At 39.9% G+C, this 26835-nt stretch overlaps 2 protein-coding genes across 3 annotated transcripts in view; one reads left to right on the top strand and one right to left on the bottom strand.

Annotated features, from left to right (window-relative positions):
- The window catches only part of DPH5 (diphthamide biosynthesis 5), a 39541-nt gene extending 27986 nt beyond the window's left edge, over positions 1 to 11555 (bottom strand). The window contains exons 1-3 of the mRNA XM_060774019.2: positions 11400 to 11555; positions 7092 to 7285; positions 2945 to 3069 (exon numbers count right to left, since the gene is read on the bottom strand). Of these exons, the coding sequence (XP_060630002.2) occupies positions 2945 to 3069; positions 7092 to 7226 (260 nt within the window). The 5' untranslated portion in view covers positions 7227 to 7285; positions 11400 to 11555. The remainder of the gene's footprint in view (positions 1 to 2944; positions 3070 to 7091; positions 7286 to 11399) is intronic.
- The window catches only part of LOC132774184 (uncharacterized oxidoreductase ZK1290.5-like), an 89718-nt gene continuing 74395 nt past the window's right edge, over positions 11513 to 26835 (top strand). For both annotated transcript variants that reach the window (XM_060774017.2, XM_060774018.2), the window contains exon 1: positions 11513 to 11645. In XM_060774017.2, coding sequence (XP_060630000.2) covers positions 11543 to 11645 — 103 coding nt within the window. In that variant the 5' untranslated portion in view covers positions 11513 to 11542. The remainder of the gene's footprint in view (positions 11646 to 26835) is intronic.

The following is a 26835-nucleotide window of genomic DNA, read 5'->3' as shown; positions in this document are numbered from 1 at the left end:
GCTACAGTTTTATCTTATCTTTCCCTCAAGGTATTTCATGCCATTTGTACCTTCAGAGAAGATTGAGGGTTAGTTTTGTTAGCTTTAGATCATCACACAGTACGGAGTGAAGAGGGCAATTGGGATCTAGAACTCAAATAACATGTTCATCCTGATCAACAAAACCCTGAACCTCAAACTTCAGTCTTATCTGAATTAAGCTTTTCTTTGCTCCTTCCACACATCCAAAATGCCAGAAATAATATGGCTAGGTATCTATGGTAACACAGCTCCGATGCAGGTCATTTTATGATAAAAATCATCCATGAAACTTATTTCCAGGTTAACATGTACAATAAAATTCTTATATTTGTAGGAGATTCATTGCAGGACTTTGTGTGGGTAGGCTGAATTGAGTAATGGCAAACCCTATTGGATAAATGATTAGCTGGAGGACCTAGAAATGCCTAGAGAGGGCACATCTCTAGACATTGCTAGGTCCTCTAGTGTGGCTTTATGTCCATCCAAAGCATACCACAGAAGCACCAGTAGGTCCTAGTGAGGATATGTTTTGCAGACATGGGCAAATGAAACTATGAGTAATTGCATTGTTTTGGCTTAAACTGTATACTCCCGATTATTAGAAAACAGAACAACCATTAAATTACAGGATGAAGCTTCTGTAAATAACATGACTGACAAACTTATATTTATATGTGTTACATGTAATCACTTATTTTTTCACATCGGCAATTAAGTCACCTTTGATATGCTCCCAGATTTTCATAATAACCATTCATGAATGGCATAATTACTTTGATTCTCAAAGGCAGGCATCATCTGTAGTTAAGTACCCATTCAATTAAAAAAGGAAAGGAAAAAATAAATGGCCTCCTAATTTTCCCTAGGAGGTATATTTACACCAATTACACTCCTTTTTTGGGACACACACATTTCCTCACAAGAAGGAACCCCTGGTGTGATGTACACAGTGATTACACTTTCCAAGTACAGCTTCTCCTTTGCACCACAGCAATATTAATTTTGAACCACCAGCTGGAAACAAAAGCCCCCTTCGACGTGGCTTGACATTACAGATTGATGATGCTTGACTGGCTGGGGCAGGGCAGCCTTCTGGCAGGGGAAAAGGCAACCCTTTCCAGTGGGAATCAGGAACGGCACTAAGAGGCTTAATAAACCAAACAGATACGGTGGTAATGAAGACCAGATCACATGCACACGAAGGGAACACATCAAGTGCGCAATGATGCCATAGCATTATGATCCAAAAAAAGTGACCACGTGGCTTGCAGGTGCAAAATTCAATGGAAATATAATGGAAAGGAGCAAGGACAACAAATGAGACTGCCAACCAGGAAAAGAAATGCAGCCAAATTGCTTTTCAGAGGGCAGCTTGCACAATCATAATGAATTTAAGGGCTGTTGTTGCATTATTGATGGGTAGGCTTATGTATCAAGGAAACAGATGTCCCTGGTCCTAAGGACGTGGTTCAAGAAACTATGATAGCAGGTGTGAACTTCTTGTTGCTCTAAACATCATTAGCAAACTGAGAATATGCCATGATCAGCACTTTCTCCAGTCTTCCTACACTAACACATTTATTTCTTCTTCTCTTTCATGGCTTGGAGCCGACAAAGATGGCTATTGGATATCTTTGTAACCAGTGCTTCAAAACCCTCAAGCTAGGAAAAGTTTTGGATTTTTTTTCTTACTAAAAGTTCCAAATTTTCATCCAGCATGGCCACTAGATTACAATTTCTAAACTCCCCTAACCAAAATGGCCATGGTGAGTTTCAGCCCAAAGAGTAACTCTTCCAAGATCCATTTAGAGACACATTCACACTATACGATGGCACAATATTCTACTTTAACTGCAATGGCACTTGGGGTTCTGGGTTTTGTAGTTTGGTAAGATGAACTAGAACTTTCTGGTTAAGACATCTAAATGCTCCTTAAAGGTTTCCCCTTGACATTAAGTCAAGGGGTGTTGCTCATCTCCATTTCTAAGCCGAAGAGTCAGTGTTGTCCGTATATGCCTTCAAGGTCATGTGGCCGGAGCGGTACCTATTGATCTACTCACATTTACATTTTTCAAACTGCTAGATTGGCAGAAACTGGGGCTAACCCCGCTCCCCAGATTTGAACCACCGACCTTTCAGTCAGCAAGTTCAGCAGCTCAGTGATTTAACCCGCTGTGCCACCAGGGGCTCCTTTCCAAACTGCAAATCCCAAGATTTCATATGATTTTGCTATGGCTGCTACCATGGGATGCAGTACCATAATCATGTAGTGTGGTTGGGTCCCAAATTCAAGATGAGAGGTATTTTCAAAACAATCATGTTGGCAGCTAAAAATGCCAAAACACCAAAGCAAAACCTTGAGAAGTAAGCATGTTTTATTAAAAAAAAAACACCGCAGAGGGGAGGACTACAACTATGTGAAGCTGATCTGCTACTCCTGAAGGCTTTCCCCTTTTTTTGCGAGGGGAGACTGGAGAAGTCAATGCCTATCCCATCCTGGATTAGCTGTTCTCTTACTGCAAGTAAGAGTGATCCATGAGCATGCAATGAGTCTGTGTTCTCTTATGGTCTCTTCCTTGCTATATTGTCTCATCCAAATCAAAACAGCATGGTTAAAGCAAACTGTGGAAAAACGATAGATGCTTTCACACAGAGCTGGGAGTAAAGAATATGCATGTCTAATTAAGATACGTGGGCATCCAGTGCCTGGAAAAGAAACCCTGTGAATATGATTTAGCCTGAAATCACAAAGATAACCAATGTTTTCATATTCAAAAGAAAACTAGTCACTTTCTAAAATCCCAGATGATCTCATCATGAAAAGATTACAACTCAAATTCCATCCTCTCCATATAATCAAACCAAACTTTGTGGCAGAAAAGCATGGCTAACACAATTATTTAGCTGTGTTGTCTCTTCTTACCCAAAAGGATCCCCCACCACAAGAAAAGCCACGTCACATTGATGGGCATCTTCCAAGATTGTATCTGCCTCTTGCTCCACAACGTCTCGGTCAGCAAGAATCAACTCTTTGCCATAGAATTCCTCCTGGGGGCAAAAGTAAGGGGGATATTATTTCAGTAGTATGCATTCTACAGTGGTGTTTTCATAATGAAATGAAAACACACAATTCTCTAAGGTCAGCACAGGAATTTCTTCACATTGTACACAGTTAAACTAGCACAACATGCTATAATGACTGGGATGTAAAGGCCCAAGAAATGTGGAATCCTGCCAAAGGGATTGTAGAATATTTTCTTTTATAATGGTGAGTAAAATACTTAAGACAAGGTTTTCATATATCGCCTCCTACACATTATTTCTAAATCTACGTAGACCAAATAGAGCAGTGCTGCTCAAAACTTGGTGGTCTCTGGTTCAATGGCAGTCTATGGGTCATTGGTTGAAGGAGAATTTCCAGGAAAGAAAGGAACTGTAGTCACTAATGGATACAAATATGTTCATGGTCACTTGTATATTGGGAAAAGGTGATTGCTGATCCTGCACATCAGACAGCCTGAGAAACACTAATAAAATAATATTTCACATAATTCTGATTCCTGGTCCTGGTTTCCTTTTCTCAATTTTAAAATTGGAATATGTTCTTTATGCCTGCAAGCAATTGTGGAATCTTAGGAGAGAGAAAATCATGTTCTGTTTTCCTAATGTAAATGTGTTGTTCTGTTTAAAATGAAGTTTGTTTCAGTCTGTTCCACATTAATTATCAAAAGCAAAGAGATTCCTTCTATTCAAGACCTTGTAACTCCACTTATAAGAGTATGTTGGAAAGTAGATTAAATTCTAACAATTTCCTGAATACACTGCATCTTGAACATATTAAGTATGATGCTTTTGTCCCAAGACATGTTATACATAATTTGCTTTATGTTCCTAAAGTCACAGTAATTTTCAACTAGTTGTTGTACCTTTGTTTTCAAATTATGGCGAACCTAAGATGGTATTTTCTTGGTAAGACTTATTCAAAGTGGATTTGCTTACACCTTCTTCTGAGGCTTATTTATTTATCGTGTCAGAAGTGAATTGAGAATACAGTTATAACTTACAGAAAAACCACAAACAAAGTTTAAAACTTGGCAATGCACTAAATTTGCTTTGACCAGAAGCTGGCTACTCGGGGTGCCTCTGGTGTGGCTGTACAGAGGTCCTCTGTTGTGCATGTGGCAGGGCTCAGACTGTATTGTAGTTAGTGGTCTGTGGTTTCCTCTTCCCTGCACTCACATGTTGTGGACTCACTTTGTACCCCCATTTCTTAAGGTTAGCTCTGCATCCCTTTCCCTCAAATTGGGAAATAATTAGTTTCCCCTGTAGCTTCAAAATTCATGGAAAATTTACATCTCTAAACAATGACCACTAACCTGAGTGGCTTAAAAGAGGGGTGAGACAAATTCCTGGAGGATTCATTATTTATTTCAAAGTTTATTTATTTCAAACAATTGTACCCCGTCCTTCACAATCGGGGGTGGGGGTGTGATTCCGGGTGGCTTACAACCGACAACAATTTGATGCCGACACATACAAGCAACATAGTATAACACACATAAACATTAGTTAAAAACAATAGGTTAGAAAATATCCATCTAAAAACAATTATTTACAACAATATAGCCCCATCCAAGTCCAATTCAGTTTCCAGAGACCCAGTCCAAAGCCTGTCCACTATCAGTTCTCACGAAGCATTGCAAATTGCTGCTAACCCGCTACTTAAATGCCTGGTCCCAGAACCATGATTTGAGCTTTTTCCTAAAGGAAAGGAGAGATGGAGCTGACCTAATTGTCCTGGAGAGTGTGTTCCACAGATGGGGGGACATAACTGAGAAGGCCCTGTCTCTCGTCCCTGCCAGTCGTGTTTGTGAGGAGAGCGGGATTGAGAGCAGGGCCTCCCTGGATTATAGTAAACTCTGAGGTGGATTGTAGAGGGAGATATGTTCGGACAAGTAAGCTGGGCCAGAACTGTATAGGGCTTTATAGGCCAAGACTACTTGGACATATTCAGGAAAAGCTACTAAGACATATTCAGGAAAAGTTACTGTCATTCAGTTTAAGCAGCATCATGCTGCAGGCAAATTTAGAATTGTATTGTGTGTGTTTCACAAACACAACCCAGCCAGTTTGAGATGGATTTTAAAGTCCAAACAAGGAGACAGAAGAAAGGACTGAAACAAGATCTCTACTTCAAAGTCACAATGCTTGCTCTTCTTCAAGACATTTTCTCCAGCTTGGTTTTAAGTCAAAAAAGGAAGTGGACTGTAACAAATTATTCTGAATGCATATGAGTCCTGTGAGATGAGGTGGGGGTCCGTTTTCATTCCCCTCCTTTTACCGATTCATTTTAACACTGAATGCTGATACCCTTATTTTACATACTTACTGAGAAGCCCATGTTTATCAAAGATGCTCCTGCTGAGTTTGGCTCTGAAGTGTGCTGCGGGGATATAGCTACAGAAGAGGTAGACCCAATGTGGAGAGGACATAATGAGGCCCTTTCCCATCTCATAAGAATTCTGCCTTCGACAAAATTATTATTTCTAGCACTGCAGTAACTTAAAACTTCAGCTGAGCATTTAGACAAAATCTAAATGTCAGACAAAATGACTAAGGGAATGTACAGGAATTTCTTCACTAATAAAAAACTCTTTTTACACTTTTTTACAACAACCCATCCTTTCCTTTTCTTTTTGTCCTCTGCCTAGCTTTTTAATGTAGCATTGGCACTGGGAGGATGATGCAACTAAAAGTTGGAGAAATGTTTGGCTACTGGCTTGCAGCATATTTTTTCATTAAACAATACAGTAAAGCTTGAGCTAGAAGAGAATGGGATTATGCTCTCGCTGATCTGTAGCAGCTAGCATGGTTTACAACAAGAAAGGTAAACACCAGCTCTATAAGTGGTCTCTAGAGCAGGCATGGGCAAACTTCGGCCCTCCAGGTGTTTTGGACTTTAACTCCCACAATTCCTAACAGCCTATGGCTGTTAGGAATTGTGGGAGTTGAAGTCCAAAACACCTGGAGGGCCGAAGTTTGCCCATGCCTGCTCTAAAAGGTTGAAAATGCTCTTGTTTACTTATACAAGAACTACCTTGTTTCATTCCACATGGACACACAGTTAATTTTGAATAAAAGGTTACCTGAAGGAAGTTGACCAACTTTCCCTTTTTGTGGTGCAAGAACCTATCCCTATACTCTCCATGTTACCCCTGCCTATGGGACCAAAAAAATTATGTAATATTTATGAACATATCTACATTACTAACTGCTATATATTTGTGTAGAAGTTGTAGGTGTGAATGATTTCCTGTTTCACACTCTGTAAGGCCAAAAACTGGGGATTGAATTAAATTTTCATTGGGAGGGCAGAATTCTTACTTGGAGCTATATCCCCTTGTAACTATATCCCTGGTATACTGTCGGAGCAGAAAAAGAAATGATGTGTCTGATATAGAAACCAATGAAATATAGTTAACCGAAGGCCAAAGGAAAAAATGGCATCCAGAATCACAAAATGAAGTATATTGTGCTATGGTCTGTTTTTCATTCCTTGAGTTGCCGCACCTATTCAGTGTGTACATTACTGGGTTGCTGTTTTTCCCTCCCCTGCCCCAAATCATTAGACAGTCTGTGTTTTACGTTTATACAAAGCCATCATTTGCAGCATAACGTGGATGTTTTCAGTGACAGGAACTTGAACCAAAGGTCTGCACTTTAAACAAACAGAAGACACTATTCAATCATTCAGAAGAACACTGAATCAAGGGTGTTTTTTAAAAAAACTGAAATGTTCATTAAAATCCCCTTGCAAGTTTTGATTTTGACACTGGTTTATCAAGTATCACTGATTAACCTCACGATCAAAGAGATTAGACAAAAAAATGGATCATAGGTTATCCAATTTTTTTCTGTGAAGTGAGTTAAAAAGAGAGATAAAACAAGTAGATCTCAAATATTCATGAAACTTTTTACAGAAAGAAGAGGCGAGGTCTTGCTAATCCAAGCACAACAATGACTCTTTCATTTTTCACTCCGCACCCCACTTAGTATCAGTATCTACTTACCAGTGCGTCCTTCCCAACGGTGAGGATCGAAGTATATGCTTCCAGGTATACTCGGCTACATTGTTTGATTACCTCCAGGCCTTTCACTGTAATATCTTTGGCATCTCCAAGCCCAAGTCCAACAAGGTAAAGCATTTTTGACACGTGTCAAGCAATGAATTAGAAGTCACTTCTGGAATAGAGAGTCTCAAAACCTGCAAAAAGAAAATACGAAACAGAACAAAGATGTTTTTTTTGCTAGGAACTACACCACAGCATATGAGTTTTTTTTTTAAATACATGATTTCTATAGTCACGTTTTAAAAATTATGCTGATGTACACTGTTTAATTCCTCCCATTGGGAACAGTTTTACAAAACAGGAGCCGTCTTCACGGTGTTTTACATTGTGTAATGTGAGTAACTACCTCCTGCTTACTTTCTGTTAGTAAGAGCAGTAAAGTAGCATTTATCACAATGCTGCTTGTACCAAACAAGCTATGGTTCAATGCATTGTGCAAATCTGTGTACAGACAGTGTTCGGAAAGCCTGTTATTTTAAAAGCATGCACATTGAAACTTGATGTTCAAACATGCAATGGAGAAGACTGTGGTCATTATGACAATTTAAAATGCTCTAAAACTGAGGGAAGATCTATTTCTTTAAAATTATTTAATGACACACCTTTCTAACAATAATAGAACCGATTCACATCACTCAATTATTTACACCGTTTTAGCATTAAAACAGGCAGTTGAACAGTTTATTCGGTTTATGCAGTTGTATCTCATCTCGAAATGGTTTCTACAAGAAACACTGTCCTGTCATGGAGGGATTTAGTGAATTTGTTGTTGGGACAGTCCAGCTGTAATTATTGGGTTTGGTGGGGTGATGAATCTGTTGTTGGACTGTCCAGCTGAAATGATTGGGGGGAAAACAGCAACCCCATATAAAATTAATGGGCAAGCTGACTGGGTCTTCAGTTCTTTCCAGCATATAAAAATAGCTTGATTAAGTGGGCAGCTGAATTCCTGTAGTGAAGGCCTATCTACAGTACCATATAATGCAGTTTCAGAATGTAGTTTAACTGTATTGAACTGGATGAAATGAATCTACACTGCCACAGAATGCAGTTCAATGCAGTTCTACTGCATTCTGAAACTGCATTATATGGCAATGTAGATGGGGCCTGAGTCAGAGAGAGCAAATATCAGCAGGTGTCCTTGCTCTTATCCTCACTGCGCATCATATACAATGCCTGCTTTCTCTTCTCAGATAATAAAAAGCCACATGAACCAGGGATTCCTTTACTTGGTATTTTATTGAAAGTACTCTGGGCTAAGAATACTTTGGTTCTCTGAGGATGCTGGACTGCAACTCCCAACATTCCTCACTACTGGATAGGGGTGTTGTGCTTGGATTCAAAAACCATTTGGAAAGTTGTTTGCCCAAAGAGAGGTGATTAGGATTGTAGTCTAATTCGGAAAGAAATCCTATTTTGTAACCATGCAGACTTCAACAACACCTGAAGAGCTGCATGATTTCCATCCAGGATTCATTTTAAATCACACAACAGTTGGTTCAAAATATGGCAGGCAGACTGGTTACAGGAATATCTAGGAGTGAGCATATTACACCTATTCTAAAATCACTTCACTGGCTGCCAATTAGTTTCCGGGCAAAGTACAAAGTATTGGTTTTGACCTTTAAACCCTTACATGCTTTGGATCCAGGTTACCTAAAGGACCACCTTCTCCTGTAAAATAGTCCCCGAATTCTTAGGTCCTCTGGGGGGCAATTACTCCAACTAGCCAAACCCTGACTGGTGACCGTCTCCCACAGGACCTTTTCATTGGCCACCTCACAACTGTGGAATGACCTGCTGGAAAAACTCTGACAGCTAAATGAGCTGTTGGAATTTTAACACCATCTAAAGACCTATTTCTTCCAGCAGGCCTACTTAGGGCCCTTCCAGGCAGCCTATATTCCAGGATCTGATCACAGGTTTTTGTTTATCCCAGAATATTTGGCATGGACTCATAATCCAGTTTAAAGCAGAAAAAAGCTGGCATTATCCGTAGGCCAAGGTAATGTGGTCAGCATAATTGCATGGAGCACCATTATCTTCCTGCCGGAGCTGTACCTATTGATCTACTCACATTTCCATGTTTTCGAACTGCTACATTGGCAGGAGCTCATGCCGCTCCCCAAATTCAAATCTGTGACCTTTCAATCAGCAAGTCCAGCAGCTCAGTGCTTGAACCACTGTGCCACCGGGTGCTCCTATATTACCATATTACAATATTATTATATATTATTATATAGCATTAATTTTATATTATTATCAATATTATATATATATATATATATATATATATATATATATATAATATTATATTAGCAAACCACTATATTAGTATTATATATCACAATATTGGACTATACCACTGTACTGCAATATTATTAGTAATATTACATATAATATATAATACACTACCAGTATATTATACTATTAGTATTATATAATATAGTATACTATATCATAGGAGCCCCTGATGGTGCAGTTGGATAAAGCGCTGAGCTGCTGAACTTAATGACCAAAAGGTCGCAGGTTCGAATCCGGGGAGCAGCGTGAGCTTCTTCTGTTAGCCCCAGCTTCTGCCAACCTAGCAGTTCGAAAACATGCAAATGTGAGTAGATTATAGGTGCCATTCTGGCGGGAAGATAACTGCGCTCCATGCAGTCATGCTGGCCATATGACCTTGGAGATGTCTACGGACAACGCAGACTCTTCGGCTTAGAAATAGAGATGAGCACCAACCCCCAGAGTTGGACACAACTGGATTTAATGTTAGGGGAAAACCTTTACCTTTAACCTACTATATCATAATTTGTAGTATGTATAATATATATTACTAGCCGTTTCCTGCCACGCATTGCTGTGGCCCACTCTGGTGGTTATGGGGGTTCTGTATGGGAGGTTTGGCCCAATTCTATCATTGGTGGGGTTCAGAATGCTCTGTGATTGTAGGTGAACTACAAATCCCAGCAACTACAACTCCCAAATGTCAAGATTCTATTTCCCCCACACTCCACCAGTGTTCACATTTGGGCAAATTGAATATTCGTGTAGAGTTTGGTCCAGAACCATCATTGTTTGAGTCCACTGTGCTCTCGGAATGTAGGTGAACTACAACTCCAAAACCAAAGGACACTGCCCACCAAACCCTTCCAGTATTTTGTTGGTCATGGAAGAACTGAGTGCCAACTTTGGTTCAATTCTATTGTTGGTGGGGTTGAGAATGCTCTTTGATTGTAGGTGAACTATGAATCCCAGCAACTATAACTCCCAAATGACAAACTCAATTTTTGAGTGAAGGACATCGATTGGGTATTAGGTGTCTTGTGTCTAAATTTGGTGTCAATTTGTCCAGTGGTTTTTGAGTTCTGTTACTCCCACAAACGAACATTACATTTTTATTTATACAGATATATATAATACACTACCAGTATATTATACTATTAGTATTATATAATATATTGTACTATATCATAGGAGCCCCCGATGGTGCAGTGGTATAAAGCGCTGAGCTGCTGAACTTGCTGAACAAAAGGTCGCAGGTTCAAATCTGGGGAGCAGCATGAGCTCCTTCTGTTAGCCCCAGCTTCTGCCAACCTAGCAGTTCAAAAACGGAGCCCCCGGTGGCACAGTGGGTTAAACCCCTGTGCCGGCAGGACTGAAGACCGACAGGTTGCAGGTTCGAATCCGGGGAGAGGCGGATGAGCTCCCTCTATCAGCTCCAGCTCCTCATGCGGGGACATGAGAGAAGCCTCCCACAAGGATGATAAAAACATCAAATCATCCGGGCGTCCCCTGGGCAATGTCCTTGCAGATGGCCCATTCTCTCACACCAGAAGCGACTTGCAGTTTCTCAAGTCGCTCCTGACACGACAAAAAAAAAGTTCAAAAACATGCAAATATCATAAATATCATAAGTTGTAGTATGTATAATATATATTACAACATCAATATTATATTATTATTGAATATTATATATATATATATTAACAATTATATTATTATTATTATATAACTAAAGAAATTTGGGGAGGCCCCAATGCTCTCTGGAAGCCTTTGTGAAACTACCACTCTCATGATTCTATAACGTTGCCCAATGGCACTTAAAAGCGGTGTCAAACTGCATTAATTCCACAGTGTAGCAAGGCAGCCCTGGACCCCCCTTTTGCTGGTATTATTACGGGCTGAAGAAGCATCAGATTCTGGGAAATAAGGTGGCACAAGGCTTCCCCTCCTGCCCTCCCCACTCACATCTGCATTTTCTCCATCAGGCAGCCCTTCTGCCACGCTTTGGCGGCAGCTTCCTGGTCCTCCGGCTGCTTGCCGTAAAGCGCGCCGCTCACCCTCTCTGCGCGACACTTTGCGACAGCCGAGGAATCTCTCTCACTCTGCGGATGGGCGTCTTTCTCCAGGGCTGGAGGCGGCTCAGCATGGCTGCTCTAGGCGCGCCCACTGTCCCGCTCTCCAATGGCTTAAGCATCCCCGCCTTGGGGCTGGGTAAGTGCTCCATCCAAGGCAAGTCCCTGCAAGTCACAACTCTGAGGAGAGACACTGGGCGCAGAAGGAATTCAGTGTGGCACCGCTTTCACCACAAGGGCCCAATGCTATGGCATCATGGGAACTGTAGTTTGGTGAGGAATCAGCACAGTTTGGCAGAGAAGAAGGCTCAAGGCCTTGCAAAACCATTCCTATGATTGCATAGCATTGAGCCATGACAGTTCAAGGGCCCTTCCACACGGCCGTATAACCCAGAATATCAAGACAGGAGATCCCACAATATCTGCTTTGAAGTGGAATATATGGCAGTGTGGACTCAGATAACCCCCAGCTCAGGGCCGTAGCCAGAAAAAAAATCAGGGAGGGTTGAAACTTTTTTTAGCAAATCATGAAGAGTAGTTTGATAACACAACAACAACATTTTTAATACAGTCCAAAGACCCTTATTGCTCCGTAAAAGGTATAAGATACAAAGTATGCAAGGTTAGTAAGGCCAAAAATAGCCAAATCTGATTAAAACACACAATGTGGATGGTATTAACAGCAGATAAAACTAATAAAACAAGGATTAAAACCTATCACCAGTATTTAAGATAGCAATGACCTAGGTAAAAGACTACAAAGGGTAACAGGCATGTTTCATCGTGCCATAACATAAAATACTTTAAATTATATGGTTTCAAGTATATTTTATATAGACTTCATTAAATCAAATTTCTATTTTAGTTAAAGTTTCAAGTCTTAAAATAACTGAAAATTATTGCTAATTGATAATTTATAGTTACAAAAGAATACCACAATGTTGTTAGAAACACTTGAAAACTGTTTCCGTACACTTTGACAGAAATCAGGCTCTATTGATAAACTTCGGTGGACACTCAAGAGTGCAAGTCCAGTCAGTCTTTCTTGCCTCATTGTGCTTCTTGTGTATGTTTTCAAACGTTTAAGGGTTGAAAACGACCTTTCATTTGTAGCTGTTAACATTGGCAACGTTGCAGAAATCTGAAGAAGTTTCTTCACATTCAGAAAAAACTGTCCATCACAGGCAAGATAAGATATGCTTCCAGTGCATTTGATGGTTTTTCTGCAGGTGCAATCTCATAGACTTAGCATGGGGATTTGGTTAACCAGTTACAATTCATGAGTAAACCAGGTTTTTTTTTAACCTGAAAAATTTCAGGGGGGGGGGGTTTGAACCCCTAACCCCTCCCCCCCCCCCCCCCCCGGCTACAGGCCTGCCCCAGCCCTATATCCCAGAATATTATGGCAGAAAATCCTACATTATCAGAGTGTGGACTCAGATAACCCAGTTCAATGCAGATATTGTGGGATTTTCTGCCTTAATATTCTGGATTATACTACTGTGTGGAAGGGCCCCTAGTAGTGTCAAACTGCATTTAGTCTAAAACAGGCATGGGGCAAATTTGGCTCTCCAGGTGTTTTGGACTGCAACTCCCAGCCAGTCTGTTAGGAATTGTGGGAGTTTCAGTCCAAAACATCTGGAGGGCCCAAGTTTGCGCATGCCTGGTCTATAATGTTAAAATCACCCTGACTCCTATTAGTTTCAGTGGACCTGCTCTCCATGGATTTAATTTTCACCAGATCATAACACAACGTAACACGATTTTTGTCTCTGGGTTATAAATGCCGTTTCCTAATTGGATCTATCATAAAAACATGAGGAACATTGGTTAAGCAGCAAAATCTTTCTTTTGGCAGGACATTCTGCAGCACATTTTGCTCTAGTTTTTTCAGTGAACATCTCATAAGTATCTCAGCTAATTCCATATAGTTTGTGGGAGCCACAAAAAAAGGAAGTTTCTGGAGTAGAACAACTCCTTTCAAAGAAAGTGCCGCAAAATTAAATAGGAAATAACACTTTTAAACCAGCAACAGAACATTATTTTCATTTTGTTACATAAAGGTAGAAGTTTCCCCTTGACATTAAGTCTAGTTGTGTCTGGGAGGTGGTGCTCATCTCAATTTCTAAGCCTGAGAGCCGCCGTTGTCTGTAGATGGCTCCTAAGTAATGTGGCCAGCATAACTGCAAGAAGCGCCGCTACTTTCCTGCTAAAGTGATACCTATTGATCTACTCATATTTGCATGTTTTGGAACTGCTAGGTTGGCAGAAGCTGGGGCTCGCAACGGGAGCCCAGCCCGTCCCATGGATTCAAACTGCTGACTTTCCAGTCAGCAAGCTATGCAACTTAGTAGTTTAACCTGACATCATGTAATACAAATACGGGGTGACCTTGGGCAAATTGTGCACTCTCTCAGTCTCAGAAAAAGGCAAACCTGAACAAACCTTGCTTCCAAAATCCTGCAATAGGGTCGCCAGAAGTTGGAAATGACTTGAAAGCACACAACAGGCATAAAAGTTGTGTGTACACTGTAGAATTAATCCAGTTTGGCACCACTTTTAACTGCCATCGCTGAATACTATAGAGCCATGGGAGCTAGAGTTTGATGAGTTACTGTCAAACTTGGGCCAAGAAGGCTGAAGAACTTGTAAAACTACAGCTCTCATGATTCCATAGCATTGAGGTATGGCACTGTGAATATCTCTTAATTTTTTTGGACAAATTGTTTAGATTTCAGATTTTCTTTTCTCAGATTTTGGAATATGCCTATATAACGGTACCTAATATTGGAGTTGGGAGTGGAGCAAGATCAAGGATAGCCTTCAAATAAGAATTCTGCCCCTAAGGAAATTTGTATTCAGTCCTAAATTGCTACTGCTGTATAACTTAAATCTACAGTCACATGAATAATTATAAAGACAGTTTAGGCATCCAAAGAAAAGAGGCAGGAACAATTATTAAGTTAAAGAGCATACAGCAAATATACGAGCTCTAGGTCTGAACAATTTTCAGCATGTTTCCAGTGGTAGACATGGTGTTAATGTGGGTCAATATGCACAGAGCTCTTGTAGCACCTTTATAATTAACTAAGAGAAATAAATTATTGGCATGAGCTTTCGAAGACTTAAGTTTTCTTCCTGCGGTTTGATGGTGTAGGGCTCTTGCACACAGCCCTATATCCCAGAATACCAAGGCAGAAAATCCCACAATATCTTAATTGAATTGGGTTGTCTGAGTCCACACTCAGATAATGTGGGATTTTCTGCCTTGATATTCTGGGATATAGGGCTGTGTGGAAGGACCTTTAGACTTCAGTCTGCAAAAGCTTTCATGGAATCATAGTGGTGGAAGAGATCACAAGGGCCATCCAGTCCAACCATATTTTGCAATGCAGGAAAAGCACAATCAAAGCATCCCCGAAACATGGCCACCCAGCTTCTGCTTAGAAGCTTCTTGGAGACTCTACCACACTCCCAGCAGCATATTTCATTGCCAAACAGCTCTTACTGTCAGGAAGTCCTTCCAAATGTTTAGGTGGATCCCACCCCCACTCCCACCCCCACTCCCACCCCCCCCCAGCCTTTAAGTTACTACAAGGTCTTTTTGTATATTACACATGTTAGTCTATTACAGTGGTTCTCAACTTGTGGGTACCCAGATGTTTTGACCTTCAACTCGCAGAAATCCTAACAACTGGTAAACTAGCTGGGGTTTCTGGGAATTGTAGGCCAAAACACAGGTTGAGAACCACTTGTCTATTAGAAGGATAAACATCCAAATGATAGCTTATCCAATAAAATGATAGCTTATTATGAGGACTGATACTACACACATACACACACCCCTCTACAGACAAATTTGAACTGGGGTCTGTTTTCCTCATACATTGAAAAATCTTATGTATAATTTGGAATGGAAATTCTTTGGCTTTCCAGATATTTTTAACTAGAATAACTGCTCTTTTGGGGAACTGAATAGACTGAAGGCTGAATATTTCCTGTCCCAGAATGTGTAATGGTGCATTCTGGTTTTGGGTTGTTTTGTTGTGTGCCTTCAATTTGTTTTCCATTTATGGTGACTCCAAAGCAAACCTACCACAGGGGTTTCTGGGGTTGAGAGCGTGTGACTTGCCCAAGGCCACCAAATGGGATTCTATGGCCAAACCTTGGTGTCCAGAGACCTAGTCCAGTGCTTAAACCACTACACCACTCTGACTAACAGGAAGTAAGCACCATTGTGATCAGTGAGATTTATTTCCACATCAGGATCCATAGAGTCACAGTTTAAGACTAAAAACAGCTGTCTGCAGGATATCCCATTATCTGCATTAAGAATCATTCCGTTGAGCAACCTTCCCACTTGCAAGTCCAAGTACAATATAGTAACTCATGCAGAGATGCAATAGGTAGCCTACTGTGTGACTGGGGAATTGAGCTATGTTCGCATAGGTGTTGTTGTTGTTGTTGTTGTATTTAGTTCTACCCCAGGTTTCTCTCTTGGTTGAGACCCAGTGTGGCTAATTGAAAGAACTGATCACATTTGATTTAGAGGTGCAGCCCAAAACCATAGTGATTGGAAGAAGATATTTCTATGCTTCATGCAGATATACTAAGGGCCCTTCCACACAACCATATAACCCAGAATATCAAGGCAGAAAATCCCACAATCTCTGCTTTCAACTGGGTTATCTGAGTCTACACTGCCAATGCCATATATTGCAGTTCAAAGCAGATAATGTGGGATTTTATTCAGCTGTGTGGAGGGTGCCTAAGGGTATTATCTCTGATGGTGAATGCTTCTAGGCCCCGTGAGGTTTTGATACTGGGATAGAAAGCCTTTTCTCTCTCAAAAGACCACATTCTTTCAGGGATAACTTGTCAAGGGCTGGTATGTATCAATTTAAAACAAGAATCATAAATGAAATGAACTTCTTCCCTGGGTGCATCTACACTGCAGAGGTATTGCAGTTTGACACCACTTTAACTATCATGGCTCAAAGCTATAGAATCATGGGAGTTGTATTTTTACAAGGTCCTTAGACTTCTCTGCTAAAGAATGCTGATACCTTACAAACTACAACTCTCAGGATCCTATAGCATTGGGCCATGGTAATTAAAGTATTGTCAACCTAGATATACCTCCTATCTTTGTATTTACCCAGTTGACTTCCAGAAGAGAGACAGATTTTTCTCGATAGAGGTCTGAACTGGTAGTTTGCTCATGGACGTAAAAAATAAGCCTAGAAATGATTGGAAGTTGTCCACTCTGTTTAATGTATTTCTACTTACATACATTTTGCAAATCACTGGGAAGAAGGCATCAGCATTGTGTATACACTCTACTGTATTGTCTCATTAAAGTCCAGCATTCATTACCCAGTAATTAAATTTGAATTTGTTTTTCTTTTGAAATGTGCAATAAGCCAACACTTAGCTTTTCCCCTTTTCCCCTTGGTAAAAAATCCTTTCTGATGTGATAATTTTGGCAGAAATGGTATACATTCTTAGATGGGGCTGAATTGCATTGAATTCTTTAAAGCTCATTCAAGCAAACATTCTTAGGAACAGATCTTAGTATTTAATGGCATTTAATGGTCTATTTCTGATTTATGTCCTTAAAATCTTGATTTTTAGATGAGTTAATGGTAGCACATTTTTCTGCATATTTAATCAGATGGAGGGTCCATTTTATTCTGTAGGTTTGACTTCAAGCATGTATAGATAGACATGTGAACTGAGATTGGTTTAGCAACTGATCCAAAGTTAAAGTGCCATAGCTGGTAAGACAGTTGCCACTGATTTCCTTCACTTAACCAGTTTTCCCATATTCAACATAGATTGTTTTGGTATCCTTGAACAATCAGCAGTACTTGTTATTTTCTGTCTGAAAAATGGTTCAAAAAACATTTTGGACTGCATTTTCTATAATCCCTATTGGCCATATTGATTGCAGCATCAGATTGCTTACAATTGATGTAAAATGGCAGTAGTATGGTTGGTTCGTTAAGATTCCCAAATGCGTTGTGGGGACGAGGGACAGGGCCTTCTCGGTGGTGGCCCCACAACTCTGAAACTCTCTCCCACCGGAGATCAGAACCGCCCCTTCTATTCTAACATTCAGGAAGCAGGTGAAGACGTGGTTATGGAGACAGGCATTTGATGAGTGAGCCAATACCCTGAGATGGATGGAGGAATGATGAACATCAAATTTAGTGGGACGACTGACCATTGTATTTATTGAATGTAATTGCTGTTTGCTGTTTTAATGTTCTAATGTTTTATTGCAATATGAAGTATTATGTTTTATTGACTGTATGTATATTATGGTTGGAAACCGGTCTGAGTCCCTCAAGAGAGGTAAGAAGGTCGGTATATAAAATTTTAAATAAATAAATAAATAATGTATATAATATATATATATATATAATATATAATGTATATATATATATTGGTGATCCACATTGCATTGATATCTCTTAAGAGTGAGGAAATTGTTTGAAATGTATAGATTACTGTTAAGGTCTATACCTACCAGATAAATCCTCATGTGAAATTATTTCCCAAATGTACATGATGTGATGGAAGATACTTCATTTTCCTCATGTTTCTAATAAGACATCAGAATGTGAGTTTATGTGATGATGCCATAGAAGTCACAAAATGACCAACTATCTTGTCTCACAAAAGGCAAATAATGATAATGATGATAATTAGCCTCCATGATTCAAGTGTGCAGAGTGCTTCACATACATTATCTGATTAATGCCAAAAACGAATAGTAGATAGGAATTTGGTAGAATATATTCATTATGTGTGGTGCTGCAGATCTAATGATAATGTTATGACCAGAGCCATTAGGTCAAATCAACTATTAATAATGATGATGATGATGATAATTTTATTTCTCACTTGCTTCTCCTTAAGACTTGAGATGGGTGCCACATAGTTAAAACACATAGATAAAACCATTAAAACAGATAGGCATAGGTGTCAGATATTATGTACTCACTAACAATGTAGCTGAGAACCATCCATAAAAATCAGTGTTTGGGTCTCGCCTTGCTGCTTGCGCATCTGAGTTTTTCTCCTGAAGCTTTTCCTTATCACTTATCAGTGGAGCAGACCAAACAAATGTTCCTTCACATCTCATAGCTCTTTGAGAACTGTAGGGATGGGATTATGTAGTTTACTGAATTGCAGTTGATGGTGTGAGAAAACTGTTTAGGTGGATTAGGATATTTTTGTTTGGCTGTCTCTGGAACTGATCCCACTATTTTTTTGTTAAAAGAGTGCTCGTTCCCTCCTTGCCACCACAAGAACTAATATCTTGGTTGGCTGGTTTTCAGAGCTGAAGCCATAAAAATGTATCCTGTGCTCACTAAAGTTGCTAGAAAAAAAGTATCTCCAATAAGATGCTCTGTATTGAGGTCCTAAGGAAAATCTTGTAAAGAAGTAACCGCAAGGATGCGAAGAACCAGAAGCAAGGAAGGAAATGGGAAGCTGGTCCTGGTTGCTGATTTGTGGGATATGTGTGTACGAAAAGTGAACAAGACTTCTTAGGAAAGTAGAATTAAATTCTGAAGGTGTTTCTGTGATTTAGTATAATTTAGAGAGACAAATGAGCCATCTTTTCGAATTGCTTATCAATTCCAACATTACTAATCCGTTCCCCAAAGAAAGTGTAATGAATTCCCAAGGGACTGCAGGGTTCCTAGAACACATTTTCTTGTTTTGAAAAAAAAATCTGCTTTAATTAAAATCCGCAGAATATCTTTGCTTCCAGGCATCCAATTGAAAGAGGACCACATGTTGCTCTACATACAGCATCATTCTAGTAAGTAAGAAGCCACCACTTCCTAATCTTTATAAAAGCTTCTGTGACCTTGTAGAACTCCTTTTTAAAAAGAACCATTGTAGCAAAACAGCTTAAAACAGTTGGAAAAAATAATACAGTAGCAAGAGAAGCTTTTTGGTTGAATCAGCTCTTGGGAGGCTGTGCGGTGAATTCAGTGTGACATTTTTCATCGTTGTTGAAAGGTTTTGTGGGAGGCAAGGGGCTGAATAAATGGAGTATCCCGGTGTGTATTTGATTAGCTGTAGTCTTACCAAAATAACTAACTTTTTGTGAAGCTTCCAGGAGACAAACAAGGAATAGCAAATGTTTTGGAACTTTATGTGCATGGCGGGGCACTACCATGCCTGGCTTCTATGGTGTTTGAAAGACATGTTTCCAACAGAGGAAGAGTTTTTGTGTGCTTACTATGAGGACAACATTTTGATTTTGCATTCTTTCTATAAACCAAAAACATTTTTGCTTCCTACTGCAGAGAATTTCACAGAACTGCCATTATTTTAAGTAGCTTGGATCAGTGACATACTACTTAGTGTGGTGTAAAAACTGATATTAAGTCCAGTTGTGTCCAATTCTGGGGTTTGGTGCTCATCTCCATAAGAGCTAGCATTGCCTGTAGACACCTCCAAGGTTATGTGGCCGGCATGACTGCATGGAGTGCTGTTACCTTCTTGCCAGAGAGGTACCTATTGATCTACTCACATTGGTATGTTTTTGAACTGCTAGGTTGGCAGAAGCTGAGGCTTACAGCGAGAGCTCACCCTGCTTCCTGGATTCGAACCGGCGATCTTTCGGTTTAACCTACTGCACCACCAGGGTCTACCCTGTGGTGTAGTGTAGTACATTGATTTCAAAATTTCTAACCATTTGGTCCAGGGTTCAGATTTCTCTTAGGGGACATCTACACTGACCATGCAAAAGGTTCCTATATTAGCTCAGTGGTGGCCAACTGCTTTTTAGTCTTCCAGATTGTTGAGATTGCCCTTTGTTTTGCTGAAAAATGGAGAATTGCCCTCTCCTGAAAGCCTCCAGAAGCAGTACTTCAGCTTTTATTGATATTTTGGCCTCCCCTGCATTCTTTAAGATTAAAAAAAATCCGACACTTCATACCCACAGCTGGACTTCTGGTGTTTTGTTATTGTTTTCTGGCACCCTTAGCAATTTGTGCCATCTTTGTAGGCTCTGCAATGTAGAAATTGGGCAACAGACCTGCTAAGATACCCCATCCTCCTTAAGAAACTTATTGTAGCTGCTGGGTTTGTCCAGCTGTGCTCAACTACTTTATCTAGAGAGATGGGAGTATTGTTAATATTATCTCAGATTATGCCTTTTGAGAGAAGTCAATGAATAATTGGGATACTTGTGTGCCAACATTCCTGTATCACATTTCCCTTTCTTCCTCTCATCAGGAACTTATTTCTACTTCTTGAAACAATTCTGCCTGCTTGGCTTTGTGTTTTATGCACACCAATTATGTTACTCACAAAAGAAAAAAGGAAGATTTTTGATATCAGAATGAACCCTATTTCACTTTCTGTGGGAGTAGGCTGTAAACCATGCCTTTTTTATCCTGGGTAAATTAGAAACAACCAGTTTACATGAATACAAGAATGCATCTGAAATTTGGAATTTGTTCTCTAAAGATGCCAAAATGGTCTCATTGTTGCTCTCCTTCCATCAGCAAGTTAGAACATTTTAATGTCATCAGATTTTTATGATTTCATTAGATGTGTGGGGGGAATGCAGTCTATATCCATCTTTAGGAATGGCCAGCCATCCCACATGCTCTCCCTATCTTCTCCCTGCTTTCCCCCGCACCCAACTCCTGATGGTGGTCTTCAGGCCCGTTTCCATCTGCTTAGGAAATGGAATGTCACGAAATCCCACAAGAACTTCCCTTCCGTAATGGTCTCTGTGGGCCTCCCGTGGGGCTCCATTTCTATAGTGCATGGAAACAGAGCCCAAAGACCATCTGATGAGGTCCTTAGAAACTGACAGGATGGTTTTTTTTAATGCTGTGTTGTGCTGTTTTAAAGTTTTTATGTAGCCTTTTAATGAATTTTACTGTTTTTACTGTTTAATGTTTTAACTGTTTACATTGTTTTTAAAATAGCTTTGATATTTATACTTTTACTGAACATTTTGCATAGTTTTACTCTTTATCATTTTAAATGCAGTCAGCTCTCCATATTCGCTGGGGTTAGGGGCATAGCATCCCCATGAAATCAAAGAAAATACATTTTTTTTAAAACCTGGCTAATCTTGATTTCTAATCTGAAATAGTGCCATTTTTAGGAAACACTGTGATTTATGTTGCTCTTGACTGTTGACCCAGAGTATATACCTCCACTGATATAATGTGACATGGATGTGGGTCTAACTCAAAATGTCATTGTTATCTTTAAAGCTTATGTAGATTGGGCTCTGGACATTACAAGGATGGCCTACTGCTACCTGCTTATGTTTGCCCCTAAAGAAATAACAAGAGTGTCCTGTTTTGTGTTCCTCTCAAGCCTTTCGTTATGGATTTGTCACAGGCTATGAAACTCTCTTCCAAGGGAAGCTTGCCTTTTCCTGTCCTTCTCCCACTGGAAAAGTTGCTGTTATTGTGTGCCTTCAAAGTTGTTTCCAACTTTTAGTGACTCTGTGGTGAACTAATCACAGGGTTTTTTTTTTTTTTTTTGGCAGTATTTGCTCAGAAGGTGTTTGATATGGCCTTCCTCTTAGGCTGAGACAGGGACAGGACAAGGTCACCAAGTTAGCTTCTGTAGTGAGCAGGTATTCAGACCCTGCTGTTTTAGAGTCTTGTTTGAACCAACGAACCATTGCACTAGACTTGCTCTCAATGAATACCGTTTAAAAGAAGGCTAATATTTAGCGATTTCCTAAAAAAGGGGATTTTAATGAGAACCTGTTATTTGTTGTTCTGCTTCAATCACTTAAAAATCAGTTGTGTTTTGCTATTATAATATACTTCTGTTTTAGTTTTATATGTTGTGGGTTTTAATATGTATTTTAAAAAATAAACCTTGAGTCTTTCTGAATCCAAGTTTTTGGAAGAAGATGGGGGAACATAAATCAACACATGCATGGGTGGGATGGCTGAACACATGATGTTATGGGTTTGGAACCTAGACTGTCCTGAGAAGCCTGTCTCACTTCTCTTCCAGTTTCCAGGAGACTGGATTAAACAGGCCTATTTGGACTGCCTTTCCATTTGGAATAATGTTATATCCTCAAACTTTTTCATTTTTGTTTGGCTCTGTTTGGCATTTTCCTCCTGTTTTCTTTTAACATCCCTTTTAAAATTATATTTTATTTGCACTCTACCAGCAGTCCCCCAGTTATGAACAAGGCAGGTTCAGTAGATTTGTTACTAAGTTGAATTTGTATGTAAATCGGAACAGGTACATTTTATGTATAAAGGTAAAGGTTTCCCCTGACATTAGGTCTAGTCATGTCTGACTCTGGGGGGTGGTGCTCAGCTCCAGCTCCATTTCTAAGCCAAAGAGCCGGTGTTGTTCGTACACACCTCCAAGGTCATGTGGCCGGCATTACTGCATGGAGCATCGTTACCTTCCCGCCAAAGCGGTACCTATCAATCTACTCACATTTGCATGGTGCTAACGGGAACACACCCCGCTCCCCGGATTCAAATTGCCAACCTTTCAGTCAGCAAGTTCAGCAGCTCAGCAGTTTAACCTTAATTTTTATGTATAACTCCAGCCATTTTTCTTCTTCTTAGCTTTGGATAGCATAGGAAAGGATTAAGCCCCCTGTGGTGTTTGCTTTGCTATCTGTGCCCCTGTTCAGAAGATTTCACCTCACTTTCTGTCCCTGTGATGATTGGATTGTGAAATATTTGGCTTGTTTTGGTAAGAAAGCTTCAGTTGAGATATCTTTTTCCCATTATAACTCTTTCAGGAGTGAATTTCTTTTCTTTTCTCTCTCTTCCTGTTGTCTCATCCCCATTCTTAACCCCATTCTTAACTATGAGTAATTTGTAAGTCAGATGTTTGTAACTTGTATTCTGCTTTGGATAGACAGTGATCTTTAAAGTTTACTACAGAAAGAAATGTTATCTGTCCAGTCTGGGTGAATTTTACTGCGAATCTGCTATGCAGAGAAGGTGCTATGAGCATAAAACTAGATTAGGGTGATGGAATGGCTCTCTGCACTAGGATAGTGGGGGGTGGTGCTCAGCTCCAGCTCCATTTCTAAGCCAAAGAGCCGGTGTTGTTCGTACACACCTCCAAGGTCATGTGGCCGGCATTACTGCATGGAGCATCGTTACCTTCCCGCCAAAGCGGTACCTATCAATCTACTCACATTTGCATGGTGCTAACGGGAACACACCCCGCTCCCCGGATTCAAATTGCCAACCTTTCAGTCAGCAAGTTCAGCAGCTCAGCAGTTTAACCTTAATTTTTATGTATAACTCCAGCCATTTTTCTTCTTCTTAGCTTTGGATAGCATAGGAAAGGATTAAGCCCCCTGTGGTGTTTGCTTTGCTATCTGTGCCCCTGTTCAGAAGATTTCACCTCACTTTCTGTCCCTGTGATGATTGGATTGTGAAATATTTGGCTTGTTTTGGTAAGAAAGCTTCAGTTGAGATATCTTTTTCCCATTATAACTCTTTCAGGAGTGAATTTCTTTTCTTTTCTCTCTCTTCCTGTTGTCTCATCCCCATTCTTAACTATGAGTAATTTGTAAGTCAGATGTTTGTAACTTGTATTCTGCTTTGGATAGACAGTGATCTTTAAAGTTTACTACAGAAAGAAATGTTATCTGTCCAGTCTGGGTGAATTTTACTGCGAATCTGCTATGCAGAGAAGGTGCTATGAGCATAAAACTAGATTAGGGTGATGGAATGGCTCTCTGCACTAGGATAGTGGACACCAGTTCTCTCTTCCAAGGATGTCACAAGTTCCCACGGCCTGGATCACTTGTGTCACAGATGAGTCGATTGTGATCCAGAGTGTTAGTCATCCAAGGAATGAATTGAAACAAACACTTCTGATAAAGGGCTTGATTGAACACAACACTTTCCTTGGAAGTTAAAACAATTTTGTATGAAACATGCATGCTGTTTCTTTATAAATTAAATAAAGTTAAAGAGGTTATTTGATTTATTTTAACAGTTGAATCTTCTTAACCTGGATAATTATGAATGTCTTTTCCCTCTCACCCCTCTTCTAAAATCTAGGATGGTGGCCTAGCGCATTTCCTTTTTCCTTCTGCATGTCACATTGGTAATTTGAGGCTTTTCATTCTTCGCCAGAGGCCCTTGGCAAAATCTGGAAGAGCTGAATGGCCGTATCACGTGAGACTGCCATTTGGGTTGAAGCCATTGTGGCTTTAGCTGAGTCAAGAGGAGAATGCTGATTTCTGTGCTCCCTTTGGGTTCATTGGCCTGTTCTGTCAATAGAGATAGCTATGTGCATTATCAGGTTGGGAAACACTATCTATCCTAATGCATGTAAGGAAGGTATATTCCCTGGTTTTGTGCCATAGAGAAACAGAAGAATGATCACTCCTTGGCTTGGGTCTGCCTGTCTCTGTAAAGGGTGAAAGGCGATATGGCTGAGAATGTTTCCATGTTAAAATCATGTATACAATTGTACTACATGCTGCTTTCAATTATTTAAACTTCACCCACCAATTTGCAACATTTGCATTCAGTGACCTCTGGAATATTTCCTGCGTTACATGCAAACAAGTTTTTAAGCTTGACTCAGGGGTATTCCACAATATCTAAATACTTAGAAACCTGTTCAAGTGAGCTGAAATGTTTTGTAAGGCTGTCAGGGACTTCAGAGTTGCAACAGCAACATAATCTTTACTTAGCAAAATACCCAGATGAATGGCCATTTTTTGTGCCAGCCACAAACAAGTAGTGGAAGTAATTTAGATGCTGTAAGCATACTGTCTGGTGGTTTCCATATCTCTTGTCCTGATGTAATGCTGTATTTGTGGGGTATATGATTTATTTCATCAAGCAATGGCAATATAAACTAGGGCTTCAGTTAATAGGATCCCCTTCTCTCTCACATGGTCAAAAATGTCTTTCACTGTATTTAGCCCATTGTAGAAATATTGCTATTATTTCCACACTGTAATTGTAATGGTTTTGAGTGGTGTGCCAGGTTGGTTGTCCTGACAAATGCTTATGATAGATATCTTTGTATTACATCCCTATGCCACACTTTGATGTGACACTTTCCTGGTTATATTTAGTATATCATACCAGAATGGCCATTTACATCTGGACTGAGCCATTAATAATTAGATACATCTCTGGTGTGTACTGTTTTGAAAGCTGCTAAACAAGCATAGTTCACATGTCTCAGAAGACAGTCTGTTTGTCAGTGACTCTGTGTGTCTTTCTTATTTCTGTGTTGTTGAACTTTGAGCGTCTTGCAAATTAACAAAATCTCTTCAGACTCATTGTTTTAAGTGTTAGCATCCTGTTTGTGGGTACCACAGGTCCTCCAAGACTTTGTATTGTTCACGATACATGCTCTTTTAAGAACAGTAGATCAATGTATATGTTCAACTTGGGGCTGCCAGAGGACTGCCACACTTTGCCATGGTCCTCTCATGTTGGGAACATGCTGTGCCTCTCACTTTGTTTTCTGGATTACTTGGTAAATAATATTTTTCTGTATGAAGCAGTGCAAAGTGTTTTAGCACAGTTACTTTGTTGGCATTTTCTTTGGCTCAGGGCATTCCCAAATGATGCCCGTGGTTGCTCTGTGATGGACTGTTCTTGGATGTCTGTCCTAGATCTTTCCATTCCTCCCACTACTATCCCTGCTTGGTCCTCAATCACGATTCAATTGAGCTTGCATTTACTACCTTCTCAGCTTTTTTTGTTATGTGGGTGGCTACGGCCATGCATATCTGGAAGCAATCCACTGGTTGCTTTTCAGCTGAACTTGTACTTGGCCAGTGCTTTAATAGAATGTTATCTTCACATTCTGAGCGGCTGTCAGCAGGTACTATGGTGTCTTCAGGAGTGTCATCTGAGGTGTGGTCACACTGAGTCACCTTGAAAATGCTGTTGCATTGTGATTTCATAGCCTTTTAAAGTCTGAATTGGATTAGAAGTCTCAGCTAAGGTCAATCCATCAGATCAGCGAGATTTATATGAATGTTGACTCACAATTCAGAAACCGTATAGGCTTATCTAATGGATCTACTTTAGTTGGGAGTAGCAGTGGGATTTAGGTGCCAAGCTGCAGACATGAGATTAAAAAAAATTGATAGTAGCTAATGTTGTCTACTTTTGCACACCCATCTATGAAATAGGAGTCTTGTTGAGTCAGTTGACCATTCCTACTTACCCCATCCAGAATACATAATAACAACAACAATAACAATAATGATAATTTGGAAATATGAACTAACACTTGATGGAGCAAGTATTAATTTCCAGTGAAGTCTCTCTCCTCCAGAGAATCCTGAATACCTATTT

The sequence above is a fragment of the Anolis sagrei genome, chromosome 4, assembly GCF_037176765.1.
Source record: "Anolis sagrei isolate rAnoSag1 chromosome 4, rAnoSag1.mat, whole genome shotgun sequence".
In the NCBI taxonomy this organism is placed as follows: domain Eukaryota; kingdom Metazoa; phylum Chordata; class Lepidosauria; order Squamata; family Dactyloidae; genus Anolis; species Anolis sagrei.
Note: the sequence above shows the minus strand (reverse complement) of the source record. Positions and strands in the feature narration are given on the sequence as shown.